General features: G+C 43.4%; 1 protein-coding gene across 10 annotated transcripts in view; it reads right to left on the bottom strand.

The window, feature by feature from the left end:
- The window catches only part of LLGL2 (LLGL scribble cell polarity complex component 2), a 68,731-nt gene extending 58,317 nt beyond the window's left edge, over positions 1-10,414 (bottom strand). For 3 of the 10 annotated variants that reach the window (XM_083725648.1, XM_083725650.1, XM_083725652.1), the window contains exon 1: positions 10,274-10,412. Coding sequence is in view for 2 of the 10 variants with exons in the window: in XM_083725646.1 (XP_083581772.1) it covers positions 10,063-10,072 (10 nt within the window). In the remaining 8 variants the exon portion in view is untranslated. Of the gene's footprint in view, positions 1-10,062 lie in introns of all 10 variants that reach the window. The other 7 variants (XM_083725646.1, XM_083725647.1, XR_014560951.1 and 4 more) reach the window with 6 other exon arrangements.
- Between the last annotated feature and the right edge of the window lie 4,067 nt (positions 10,415-14,481).

The raw sequence follows: 14,481 nt of genomic DNA, 5'->3' as shown, positions 1-14,481 counted from the left end.
GGCCAGCAGGGAGGGAGGGAGAGGAGCTGCTTCCTTTGAAATTTAAGGGACATCCATCAATAAGGGACAGCAGCGGGACATGGCGCTGGAATAAGGAACTGTCCCTTCAAATAAGGGACACTTGACAGCTATGTTCCTGGCATCTCCAGGTATGGTTGGGAAAGATTTGTGCCTGAAACCGCGGAGAGCTGCTGCAAATCAGTAGATGATACTGAGTTAGATAGACCAATGGTCTGATTTGGTACACAGGCAGCTTCCCATGTAGAAAACTACCAATTCCAGCTAATTCATTACTTGCCACAGAGCTGCACTTCTTACTTTCTAGAGCAGTCTTTCTTAACCTTGGGTCCCCTGACGTTGTTGAACTACAACTCCCTTCACTCCTTGCTAGCAGAACCAGTAGTCAGGGATGATAGGAGTTGTAGTCCAAAAACATCTGGGGACCTAAGGTTGAGAAAGGCTGCTCTGGACTGTACAAAAAAAGAAGAACAAATTAGTAAAACTGAATACAACTGGATCTATTCCCCCTTCTTGTAACAAATTCTTCAATGTCTCCATATACAAGCAGTGATGTTAGGGTGTTGCGCAGCCAATGTGTACCAGTTTAGTGCATAGAGACTGAGTAAGCTTTCCTCTCCTAAAGTATTAACACCCAATACTCCATACTTATCTATGGAAAGAACAGTACATTCACACATTTTACTGTGACAGAAGAATTTAGGACAGGGAGGAAGAACTTATGGCTCTCCAAATGTTGTTGGACAACACCTCTCACCACCAGCCATGGAGCTGCTGGAAGTTGAGTCCACCAGTATCTGCAGGTCCATAGGCTTCCCATCCCTAATTTAGAAGGCTTCTTTTGTATAAGCTTGTGACAGATATGCTAGTAGGTAGGCATTAAAGCAGGACCGTTCAGCAGATGGGAGTGAAAACGATCACCTATCTAGCAAGCTATAATGGTTACTCTGTTAGACTAGGACTTGGGAAACCCAAGTTAGATCCCACCTCAGCCATGAAGATCTCATCTTGGGCAAGTAACTATTTCATCATACCTTTTCCCATGTATAACCAACCAACAATCCAAATGTTCAGACACTGGGATGCCGCCCATAAGCAATCCATTTGATAATTTCCAAGGCTGTTTTCAAAATGGCAGCTCTTCCAACAACCAGCAAAAGACGAATGAAATGTCTCATTGAAGAGGAAGCACTTCCTAGCATGGAGACTAAGCATGACAACAACTTTGTTTCTGATACTGCCTTGCACATACTGACCCTGATAAGTCTGGCAGCAACCAATTGCTACAGAATGCAGTATCAGGCATGACTATTCAATATGTCCCTTAACAATAGGCCAATGCTGCTTAAAAAACCAACCACCTGGAAGCCACTTGGCAGAAATGTATGGTATAAATTTCATGAGTTCTTTTCACTTTCCACTTCCTCCAAGCTGGGAGTTGTGCGTACTTTCCACTTCAGGAAAGTAACCCTCAGGCCTTGAGCAAATTATTTCACAGACTTCACAACCCATTTTGTGGCTTCTTAACCTCTGAGTATTGAGATACCAACAGGAGCAAAAACTGCAACTATCTGGTGCATTAGTTTCACAGGGCAAGGAGCGCTTGGTAAAGACAATTAGCAAAAACAGGTGTGAAGGAAAGAGTGCCCAGTTGTCTGCCATGGAAACTTTTGCAAGAAGGAAAACAACAGAGAGAGGAAAAGAGGGAAGGAAGCAGTAAATAAAGTAAGATGCTCATAAATGTGGTTTATGTGGTCAAATTACACTTAACTTGCATTGTCACAAACAGACAGTAGAGAGATGTGCTTCTTTCAACATAATGCTAAAATGAATGAACGACTAGATTTCTTGTTCCAGTCTTGGGAAATGATTTACCCGCCAATGCACCCACTACAGAACTGAAAGTTCATGCAGAAGACTGCACCCAACTTCCTTTTGACTCAAAACGATTTTTACAAACATTGACGATACAATACACACAATATCCACAAAATCAACTTCTATTTCTTCACCACCTGTGGGTGGAATAGGGCTGTGATGGCCTGAGGAAGAAAACAACGTATAGATATTGGAAAAGTCTTCAGTGATGGAGAAACCCCAAAATACTGGATCCCAACCAATTTCTTTGCTTCCTCAATTCCACAGAGCACAATTCAGGGCACACACAGTTTGAACAATAAAGCTTATAGAACAGCCTTGGGCCTTAGAGACAAATTTCTCCACTGGTCACAACCATCCTCAGCATTAGGGCTGGGCGATGTTAGGTTTTCAACACAGATGTATCACCAGCCAAACATTGCGGTTTCGCGATCCACTGTGATGTTGAAACAAGTTGCATTGGCCCCAGCTGGCGGGGTGCAGTGTAAAACTGCCTCTGCTCTCATTGCAGAAGCTGAGGCATATTCACTCTAGCGCCTCATGGGCCAATGCTGCTGGAAAAGACATCAGCCTCACCTGCAGAGCACATTCTGAACCCAGATCACCATTACCAAGAAGGCCCTATCACCTTTTACCATCTGCCTCATCTCCTAAGGTGGGGAAACAAAGAAGGGGGTCTCAGACAATTTGCAAATGCACTACCTGGCAGATTCGCAGAAGACCTTTAAAATACTGGGATGAAACATCAAGAGTGTTGTAGCACCTTGAAGATAACACAGTTACTGTGCATAAGCTTTGGCGAGTCCAAGGTAATTTTTAATGCACCATGCTAACACAGTTGGCCTTCGGGCGTTTACCCTAGGTTGACATTTTAACTAGTTGTGCAGTGCCAATTAGCGGTTTGTACATTACAACTTTTGTTATGCTTTTCACAGCCCTGCTCCAAGCAAATGTAGAACATACAAAGGGTCCTGATACATAAGACCATAAGATTGACTGGTGCATCGTTCTGTTCTTGCAGCGGCCAACCAAATGCCCTTGGGAACCTCACAAGCAGGATATGAGTGTAAGAGCACTATCCTGCCTCAGCTGGTTAGAGCATGGTGCTGGTAACACTACGGTCATAGGCTCAATCCCCATATGGGACATATACATATTCCTGCATTGCCAGGGGTTGGACTAGATGATCCTCAGGGTACCTTCCAACTCGACAATTCCACGATTCCATGATCCCCAGCAACTGGTACTCAGAGGAGAAGTGTTTCTGATGTAAAAGGCACCACACAGCCATCATGACAAATAGCCATTGGTAGCCTGGTCTTCCATGAATTCATCTGTTGGCTCTTTTTAAAGCCATCACAGTTGGTGGTCATTATACATTATATAATGTGGGAGTGGCCACCATCATTTAATATGCTGTTACCTGGATCTTCCAATATTTAGCATAAATAGATGACCCTAGGTTCTAGTGCTATGAGAGCGAGTGTGTGTGTGTGTGTAAAAACTCCCTCTCTTCCCACTTTCTTCAAAGGATGCATAATTTTATCCATGAAAATCTTTTGTGGCAGTGGCATAAAGTACTGCAAAGCTGCCAAATACTTACTTGACACAGCTGAAGTGGCCAATAGGTTTCGAGAAATGTATAATTTCACACTGCTGACTCAAATGGATGAAAGAGGAGTACCCCATCACAGAAGAAGTATGTTCAAGTGGTTTGTTTTTTTTTCCTCTGAGGCCTCTTAGAAGGATATAAAGATGTGAGTGTTTTCAAGGCTGTTTTGATTAAAGGAACGTAGAACATTAGGGATGATGATTAAGGCTCAGCCAACTTCAATAATTTAAGTACATTACTTCTAAAGGTTTAATTTGGAAAATAATCCTATGATTGAACAGCCCTGGCCCTCTTCTTACTGGCTATTGTCAGCCACGTGACAAGTTATAAAGACAGTCAACAGCAGTGGTTCAGTGTGTATGAAAAAAAGAGACAGACATACATACATCATGGTGCGCTCTCTCTCTCTCTCTCTCTCTTAAAGTAACTTTCGATAAATGCTGTCTCCAAAAATCTAAACAACAGGAAAGGTATAGGAAGAATAGTAACCCATCAGATTGCAAAGATGTTCTTTTCATTTTGGTCCACAGTCTTATCTATAAGATTCAGGTGTATTTGCTAGGGTGTTTTTTTACCATGACAGTACTGAAATGAAGGAAATGAAGCCAAGGTGCCAGGCATGTCCCAGGGCCAAATTACATGTTACATAGTTGTGGGTTCCTTTAAACAACAACAACAACAACTGAGGTTGCCATCAGAAATTGAAGAGCAGCAGGAAAAGGAGCTGATTACCCCCTTTCCACCATTTCTGCATCCCCAACAAACTCCTTTCCCATGCAGCCCTGCTCTCAATCAGAGGATTAGGCGGAAAGGGAAAAGATAAAGTAGAATATGCCTGGTTTGGGCCACAGATGCATAAGAAATTTTATTATGGTGCCCAGAATATGAAGCAGTCAGTCATGTATGTCGAGTAGCCCAGCTGCTGGTAGCAGAGATACAGGCTTGACAAGTGATCAAGAGAGAGACTTATGCTCCTCCCTGCAGCTATGGTATTCAGTAAGCAATGCAGGCTTACAACAGACCTATTCAACAAGACCAGAAAATGTGTTAGTCAGTTCTCATCATAGCAGTCAACTTTCAGATTTGAAAATAAGGGATCAGCAGCCTCACCTGTCCCGGGGACAGTCTACGGGATATCTATCAATCCGGGATAGCAGCAGGAAGCAGCAGGAAACGGTGATGGAATAAGGGAATTTCCCACAAAAAAAGGGAAGGTTGACAGCTATGGTTCTCATAACAAGAGCAAATGTTGTTATCCTATCACTTTCATTAAAACAGGTCTCTAATTGATACAATATGCAAGACTCTTCAGTTAGGAAGTGGTTTATCCTGTCTTAAATGGAAGGGTAATCTGCATGTTTGAGACTTTTGTTCTGTGCCATCCCCAACCCACCAGACTTACTTCTGGCCATTAAGGAAGACCTGTGAATATTATTTAAAAGGTCATCACTGAACTCCCCTGCAGTGACAGAACTAAAATACTCCATATTTTGTAGCCTCTTAACAAACCTCTGATCCAGAGGTATTGCAGTTAACAAGTTTCCTGCCTCTAAACTAAAGAGCCCAAAATCAAATCTGACAAGAACAGAGATATGTGCAGCTGGCAAAAAGTCAAACAGAAATTAATGCAGACTGACAAGGTGACAAGTTAAGCCAATTATTCCAAGTAGAAGTTAAACAGAGTGTTTGAATAAAATGTTGCAGTGACAAGTCTTCAGGAACTCAGAGCAGCTTTTGAAAAGTGGGTTTATCCATGCATACTTGAGAACTCTCCAAAATTTGTTTCCACTTTAGTTAATTTTGAGAAAACCAGGCAAAATCACATTTAAAATTATAATCATATTCCTAAACATAATCAGGAAGGAACACTGAAAAGCATCAAACCCAGCACTATTTTTCTAGAAAAAGAGCTGCCGAAACTCACCATGAACGCCTCCCTTGTTCTCTTATAATGGCGCCCACCTGAGAGGTGTCGGAACTGAGTTCCAGCTAGTTCCAGCTGGAAAAAAGCCCTGATCATATCCGAGAACATTTGGTGTATGTTCTACAGCACAGAGAGGGTTTCCATTCACTGCTATGAGGAATAAGGCTTGCAATTCTAAGCATGGAATGTCCAGAAGGCAAGTTCCAAACTTGGTGGGATTTTCTTACTGAGTAAGCCTTTTTAGGACTGAGTTAGAAGATGCACAATCAACACAAGGTTTCTTTCCCTTTTACAGGCGACCCTTGAATTTTAAATCTGTATTGTGAGACCTGAAGAGATCAGATGTAAGATATGGGAAAATGACACACGGCTAAACGCAAATTTTATAGGAAACTAACCACAAAGCAGCAATATTTCAGATTACCGTATTTTCCACTCTATAAGATGCACCAGACCATAAGACGCACCTAGTTTTTGGAGGAGGAAAACAAGACAAAAAATATTCTGAATCCCAGAAGTCAGAACAGCAAGAGGGATCTCTGCGCAGCGAAAGCAGCAATCCCTCTTGCTGTTCTGGCTTCTGGGATAGCTGCGCAGCCTGCATTCGCTCCATGAGACGCACACACATTTCCCCTTACTTTTTAGGAGGGAAAAAGTGCGTCTTATAGAGCGAAAAATACGGTAACTCAAATTATCAACATAGCCTCAGTCAGACAGAGCATTCACCTTGCTGCAAATGTGACAAACTAAACAGCCAAGAAGATAGCCAGGTCATAGGATCCAGAACAGGCATAGGCAAACTCAGCCCAGGATCCAGAACAGGAATAGGCAAACTCAGCCCTCCAGATGTTTTGGGACTACAACTCCCATCATCCCTGACCACTGGTCCTGTTAGCTAGGGATGATGGGAGTTGTAGTCCCAAAACATCTGGAGGGCCGAGTTGGCCTATGCCTGATCCAGAATATCCAGCGCTGCATGAACAGCATTCCACTCCCACAATAGAGCTTCCCCTTTCTTCTCTCTGCATGCTTCTTAAAACTGATCCAGAGGGACCCTTGACACTCTGAAGCAGATTTTGTGGGTGTGGGAGAGGCCTGCAGGCGACAGCAGAGGAAAGGGACATTCCATTGCACAAGAAGAAGTCTGTTGTGCAAGCGAACAGCAGCATTTGGAGTTCACACAAGCCACCTTATTTACAACCCTCAGAGCAAGATGACCAGATGATGTTGTACTTCAGCTCCCATCAGTCTCAACCAGCATGGTCATAATAAGAGTTGTATTCCATTAACATCTAGAGGGCTACAGATTTCCCATCTCTGCAGCAGGGCATACCACTGAAGCACATCTGCATTCCATACAGAAGCAAGATTAGCCCCCAAAAAACAACAGCAATAAAAACATTGTGTTGCTTACTAAATTTATTACTATACATGCACCACCAAGTCATTTTATTGCCAGAAGCTAACTTCTCAATTCATAGTTGAGCTATACAAGACAGCAGTAAAAATCACACTGTAGATAATTCCAAAATACCACATTTAAACTATGTAAGTTATACCACACTTAAGTTACTGCAGAGAATATAAATGAAAAAGGCAACAGTGGCAGTGAACATTCTTAAGATCACTTAATTAATCTTTTGAGTGATGTAATAGACAGGCCAGTATTTTCCACTTTATTTGATGCTGTACATGGCAATGACATTCCATGATAGTTGATTCATATTAGAGATAGAAAATACCACATATCACACAAAAATGTTCCCATAATCCTGGAAAAGGAGGTAGGGCTATCTTTCCTTTTAATCACCCAACTTACTTGGAAAAAGATTGTCCGTTTGGGACAAACTCGTTAACCATAAGCTTCAGAATGACAATTTTAAAATATACTATATGCTCCAGTGAGGCAGCTTCAGTGTTAATTCCTGTGAGAAGTATTTGCATAGGGAAGAGTCAGAGATATTTTTAAGTGTGATAGTACATGGAGTCTTCTGTGACCGAAAGCTGCTCACCCGCCTCTGATGAAGCAATGGCAACTAGTTTCCATTGCTGTTATACCATATATTAATGCCTGTAAGTCAGGGATGCAGCTTTCCAGATGTTTCTCAACCTACCATCAGCCCCAGTCAGCATGGTCAATGGTCAGGATGACGGAAGTTACAAGTGAAGTTCCCCAACTCTGCTGAAAGACTGTAAAAAGTGGCTCTCTGTTTACATTTGGTTGTATACCAATACTAGTTGCCGTTCATCCTACAGGTTTGTCAAGTTCAATAATTGCTGATTTTCCCTTCTGGAAGTATACCCTACTACGCAGACCCTAAACATGTTTACTCAGAAAGCAATCCCATTATTGTAATTGTGTATGCTCAAGGGAACCAGGGATGGTCTGGGAACACCTGATGCCGCAGCAAAGCAGGAACAGACCTCAACAATAAACCACACAGAAGATCACATAGGAGCAGAATAAACATTATTAAAATTGTGCACACTCTGGACTACAACTTCTCATTTAAGATGAAACCCACATATTAAATGTAATATTAGGCAGCAGCTGCTTGACCAGCTGCAGCTTGAGCACACCTGTGGTAAAATATATTTTAACAGAAGCATCAACAATACATAGTACACCCTTGCTTCCTACACAAACCTTGAAAATGTAAACAGCTTTAACAGCTCAAACTTGCTGCTGCTCATGAAACATTATGTTGTATAGGTGACTCTAGACTCTGAATATTAACACAAATTTCAACCATGAACAGCAGACAGGTAACTTCAAGGAACCACCCCCAGGTTCCAGTTTCAACAATACAATAGGCATGAACACCTACAGGGTCACCTGACCCACCTCCAAGAAAAAGATGACATGTTTCACTTCAGCACAGCAAGAGGTGCAGAGCAGGGGTAGAAAGCCATTTGTCCGCAATAATACACCATTGTCTGAGCTTGGAATGAAAACCTGCTGAAAGACCATTAATAAGGCAACCTCAAAGAGATTTATTTAACAATGAAATTATTTCAAAGGGCTCCAAATTCCACTGAAACAACTCAGATTTAATGAGACCCGGTAAGTTTTCCCAGCCTCCAAAGCAGTTACTATTTCAGGTTGAACAACTAGCAAGTCTTCATTGTTTGAAGAGACCAGCTTGTCTTAGAAGTTACACATGGAGTCCAAATTAAACTGGGAGGGGGAATAGGGCAGGAGGGGAGTTTCTCAGCTATAGAAGCCTAAACTGATCTGTTACTTATGTGCCTGGCCTTTGGAGAACACAACAAAGCTATTCTCAGTTGTGATACTTGACAAATACCTTTACTAGTTAGGGTGTGGTGTCCACTCATATTGCTAAAGACTGCATGGAGATTTCAGTCTGCCTCAAGCTTATCTGTAGGGGCATTCATTACCTCAGATGTCAGCAGTGTTTGGGGAACAAAGGGAAAATTTGGCTCAGTTCATGTGGTAATTTCAGTACCACAAACAGTTATCTAACACAATGAAGGGCAGGTTTCCATCAATGCCGGCTGATATTATCATACTCGCCCAAGGCTAACGCCAAATGCCCCAAAGCACACATACCACATTGCTCTGTAAGAGAGGATCTGCCATCTTGGATTTCCTCAATAAAATCCCAGAGCCAACCTTTGGCCTATGCCAGGGATTGAGAGCATGTGGTCCATCAAACCCTGTTGGACTACAACTCACATCCTCCCTAACCACTGATTATGCTTGGGGCTGATATAAGTCAGAGTCCAACACATCAGAGGGACACATTTTCCCACTGAGTACTGACCCTATATAGGCTAATGGAGTGGTTCAGACAATAGGCACCAAGATGCCAATTACTGGCCTATACCTCCTAGAGCTTATTATACTAAATTTCAGTCAACAGCGACATATTGACCTTCAAAGAAAAGGAAATGACGAGCAAGATTCGTCTTGACCTGCTACCAAAGAAATTAAAAGCCACCTGGAATCAACAATAGTCAGAGGGGAAATCAAGCCCCCTCACAGAGGTTTGCCAGCCTGCCATACTGTAGTCCCAGAGCACCTGTGCAAACAGCACAGCCTGCCAAAAAAGTATCAAGTACTTGAACAAAAGCAAACCTTTCTGAAATACCTCTAGCCAACAACCGACATAGCAAGGCAATGCTGACCAGGGGCATCGGAAGAACAACAGGAGTCCTAACTTACCGCTTGCTTCACCGGCGAAAATTAAAAACGAAAAACAAAAACCAGTTACCTGCCTCCCCAGGGCCAGATCTCAATGCTGGCAACCCCCCCCCCCAAAAAAAACCACAATCCACAACTAACTCGGTCAAGGTAAAGTCCAAACTTCATCTACTACCCACAAAGACCCTCCTCCCCACACTTCTGGCAGACACCAGAAAAAGACCCCACATAATTCTCAAGGCCAAGCGCACCCAAGTGATGCCCCCCTACACGCTTTCTCAGCCCATCGAGAGCACCCTTCCACCAACCCACTGCAACACCCCCACTCCGACCAGCTTTCACGCCCCCTAACCATCATACCAATGAATCCCTCCGACGCCCGCCCTGCAAGGCACTCCCCGACCAGCCTTGCCCTTTCTTTCCAGGATCCATGACAAAGCTCAGAGCAGTCTCCTATTTGCTCACCTTCCAGCATGGAGTCCAAGCCTCAACTCCACCCAACGCCTGTCCAAGGGAGCTTCTCCCTCTCCCCCACCCCCGGAAAGCACCCCCTCTTTACCTGGCGTCCCCGCCCTGCTTTCTTTGCAGCCTCAGCCCCGTCCCGTCCCCCCGCCCAGGCCCCCCGCTCACCGGAGGGGGGGAGGGCCGCGTGCAAAGAAGCCAGGCTGAGCCTTACCGTGCAATGTCCCCCGACGCGCCCCAGCTCCTCCTTGCGCCGGCGCCGCCGCCACCTCTCCTTCCTGGATACCTCCAGCAGGGGGGGGCGTGCCCGCCGGATATGCAAATCACAAAGGGGGCGTGGTACATCCCTTTCTCCCCCCCCCCCAACTCTGCCGCTCGTGAATAATTCATCGCGCTCACCGCTACCCGCCTAGCCAATCGGGAATCAGCAAACCACTGCCTGCATTCTTCTCACTTTGCATCCGGCCAATAGCAATTGGCGCGCGAGAGGGGGGGGGGGGAATCGAGATCAAAGTAGGCTAATTCCAGTATGACTATCTTGGCTTCTTAAGACGCCGTGGTCACGCCCCATATCCGCCGAGTTCTGGGCGCACCTATCTTGCTTTTTTCCGGTGGAGGAGAGACGGTGTGCAAGCAGGGGGTACAAAGGGCATGAGCAAAGATAGGATTCTGGGTGATGCTTTCCTGGTGCTAGATCGTAATTAAGGCTGCTCCCTTGATTCAGAGCAAGTAGGAGCTCCTGCGAAGAACAAAAACTCGAACGTGGCGCTTTCCCAGATTGCATTTCCTCCAATCTTGACTGCGTTTTCTTGTGTGTTGCTCTGGAGCAGGTGAGGGAGAGACAAGAGCGGATGGATTCGTATTCCAATCAGGAAAGAGATACCGGTCGCAAAAAAAGTAAAACAGCCGCTCAGTGCACACAGTAATTAGAACAGGATCGTACTACTGTTGTTGGACGTGATACCAGGGTAACTTGGATTTCGAATTAAAATTCTCAGCCAAGTCGTTGCATCTTCCTTTAGGGAGATCCCTTCCCAAGCTGTATAATAAAGATTACCACTGTTAATTAGAGGTCTTGTTCATACTAATATTCATGACAGTTCTAACTCTTGATCATGGCCAAATGTCTTTTGTTTCTTCTTATCTCTCTTTTCCACACACGATACTTGTGATAATTTCTAAAGGTGTTGCCCTGTTAACTCTGTTGCAGCAAGAACAGCAATTTGTGCCACAATTTACACCACAATATATCTCCGAGTAGTCTTTAAGCTGCCACAAGGCTGTTTATAATATTTCTGATGGTAGTAGAGTTTATACTGCTTGCTGTGTGTGGTGGCAGGATCTGATCAAGCGATAAAACAAGCCACATCTTCTGCTTGTTTACGTTAAGAGTAATCCTATTGAACAGTGGTATATTAAACTTGCGTCAGAGAATATCATGCTGTGGATTAAAAGTACTGTGTTCACAATTATGCTTGGAAGAGAGTCCTTTAAGAGGATCTGACCAGTTTCTTGCTATTGTTTCTGAAGGGGAAGCACTGACATGACAATTACTGCAATATCTGCTTCTCTCAGTAAGCCTGGATGGAGCAGAAATAACAAACTGCATTAATTTAAATGACACATGTGCCACAGTTGTATGCAGGCTGCTGATAGAGCCTTAACATGTTACTTCCTTTTTAAATGAGCACACATAAATGCATATTTGCAAGGCTAAACATGGTAGTAGTACTGTTAGGGCAGGATTTGGGGGCAGAGGTTTAACAAAATACCATTCAACAAAATACCTTAAGCAGGAGAGTCCCCACATACACAAACAGGGGTTATCTTGCCACATTTTGAAGTAAATTAAAACACATGCCCCCTGAGAAACCCCCTTCCAGAGAGTACCAGTGCTACTTTACATCTAAAGCAATACTCACCAGCCTTTTGGGGGGTCTCTGAGTCACATTCAACCTGAGTAAAGTGTCATGGACCTCCCCTCCCCCTGCACTAACCAAGCACACACTGAAACCTGTTCTATTGGCTACAATAAAATGCTTCTTTCAAGGCTAATTTGAATGGGTGAAAGGGAAGAAGACCCCTGCAAGAAGGCCACTGTGGGCATATGTGCACCTACAGATGCAATATTAGCCATCCCTAATCAAAAGATGGGCTGCGTAAGAGCATTAAGTCCAGAGACTAAAATTGCCTAACTGCCCCAAAAGTAAATCACAAGGTTGCAAGTTTTGGAAAAGGAAGGCGTGATCTAAAGCAAAATTACTGATCTAGCAGTTGTGAGAGTGATCTTTTTTATTTGTAGTTGATAGTCTTTCAGCCCACAATAAAACACTCAACTTTCAAATATTATTCACCATTAACACAAACAAACAAGAAACCCAAAAGCCACGCTGCAGCAATCAAATTACTTTTGTTCATTGTTCTGTATTGCCCACGCCAACTGGCTTATGATTGAGTTACGATGCCACAAATCAGAGGCTGGAGGCTGCTCTGTGCATCAGCAAAACTAGGGCTAAACAGCAGAAAAAGAAAACAACAAGTGAACAGATTTAGTTTCAGCTGAATGACAAAGATTGTGAATTCAGCCTCAGGGGATTTTCTGTAGCTTTCATCTTGGTTTTCCCCCTCCAGCAAACAACTCTGGTACTGTGAAGCTTGGCTACAAGGAAGGCTGAAACTGAGTCACCTTGCCACACTCACCTTTTTGTGACACTGTTCAGATAACAACACATTATTAAGCAGCAAGTAACTGGAAGCTCCAGAATTGCTACTTATTTTTTCCGCTATTCTTTTCCTGGTTTCATCAGAATTTTGGTCCATATATCCCTGAAGGCAAGCAAATGTCATTCTGTCACCAAAACAAGGGAGATTAGCATTTGGGTTGGTAAGACACAATGATGTTAGGTCTCCTGCTGGACTGGCTGCAAAAAATGGCAGTCCTTCTGGCATATTTTAAGGTAGATGGTTTTGTGTTTTTGTACTGTACTGTCGGGAAATCATTCCCTGATCAGCCAAGTATAATGGGTGGCTCTCAGACAGGGATAAAATAATGAAAATGGACTGGATGAGTGGCAGAAATGTAGTGCTTATTGTCTCCCAACAATTTTGTATAAAACTCCCTGCTGGCATGAAAAAAAGTAAGTTTGGGACATGGTTTGACAACTTTGCGCATGTGTGTAGAAGTAGACCATTAGAGGTAGCTGGAGTGCTATTATCCATCATTTACCTAATGGAAACAAAACTGCTGTGATTTTGTGATGTACTATCCTGGAGCCCAGGGAAGGGATTGACTAGTTTCCCCATTATGGTCTGCAGATTTCAGAAAGCCACCTTTGATAATTGTGAACTGCAACACAGCATCATAGTCAAAAGTTCTCATTTCTTTCCACAAGTTCTCCCTCTGTAGTGGTTTGGTACCAGATCAGGAAATTCTTTGGTCCCTCAGAAACTCAAGCCAGAAAAATCTCCCATGAATTCACTGAGGCATACTTCTAAATGAACAAGGTTAGGTCTGGGCTGTAAAGCATTTTGTGTGTGGGAGTCCTAGAAGACCTGCTTCCTGCCTTGCAGGCCTTTCTCCACCTGGCCTGGGAGGCAAAGGCCCTGGAATTGACTCCAGCTACAAAAGATGAGGCTGCCAAAGAAGCCAGAGACCATTTCGGCCAGGCATAGGCAAACTCGGCCCTCCAGATATTTTTGGGACTACAACTCCCATCATCCCTAGCTAACAGGACCAGTGGTCAGGGATGATGGGAGCTGTAGTCTCAAAACATCTGGAGGGCCGAGTCTGCCTATGCCTGATCTTGGCTGTCTCTTAGGGCGGTCCCAGGTCTTCGACCCTGAGCTTCCACATCATGAACCGCCTTTTGCAGGATTGGCAGCAACAGCAGCAGATATGTTCTATTCTTAAGAGAATATTTTATTCTCTTGTTAACTATTCTGTTTTAAATCTGCATTTTATATTGAATTCCTTTAGAAATGTTTTCTTTTGAAATGTTTTAAGATTTTTTTTGTTAACTTTGCTGCATTAAATGTACATACCATTGTTGATTTCCTTTGTAATGTATTCTTTTGAAATATTGACAATAACATTTTAGTTGCTTGTTCATTATGTTCAAAGGTATAATTTACATTTGACTTTCTTCAGTAATGCTGTATTCTGGATTGTTTTATTTGCGGTTTTAGCGTGTTGCAAACCACTTTGAGATTTCTCTTAAACATATAAAGTAGTATAGAAATGAAATGAATAATAATAATAACTATGCGCAGAACATATCTAGAGGCTCTCTAGCCCAGTCTTCTATAGGAAATCAGGGTGTTCCGTCCTCTGACAGCTCAACCCTCATAATCCAGACAGGGTAATAGCTACATACCAGCCATGTCAGAAGAGCTACTCCAGAAAGAACTCGTTTTCAGCCAGCC

This window comes from Podarcis gaigeae, assembly GCF_964106915.1.
Source record: "Podarcis gaigeae genome assembly, chromosome: 2".
NCBI classification, from domain to species: domain Eukaryota; kingdom Metazoa; phylum Chordata; class Lepidosauria; order Squamata; family Lacertidae; genus Podarcis; species Podarcis gaigeae.
This window is presented reverse-complemented; position numbering and strand designations above follow the sequence as displayed.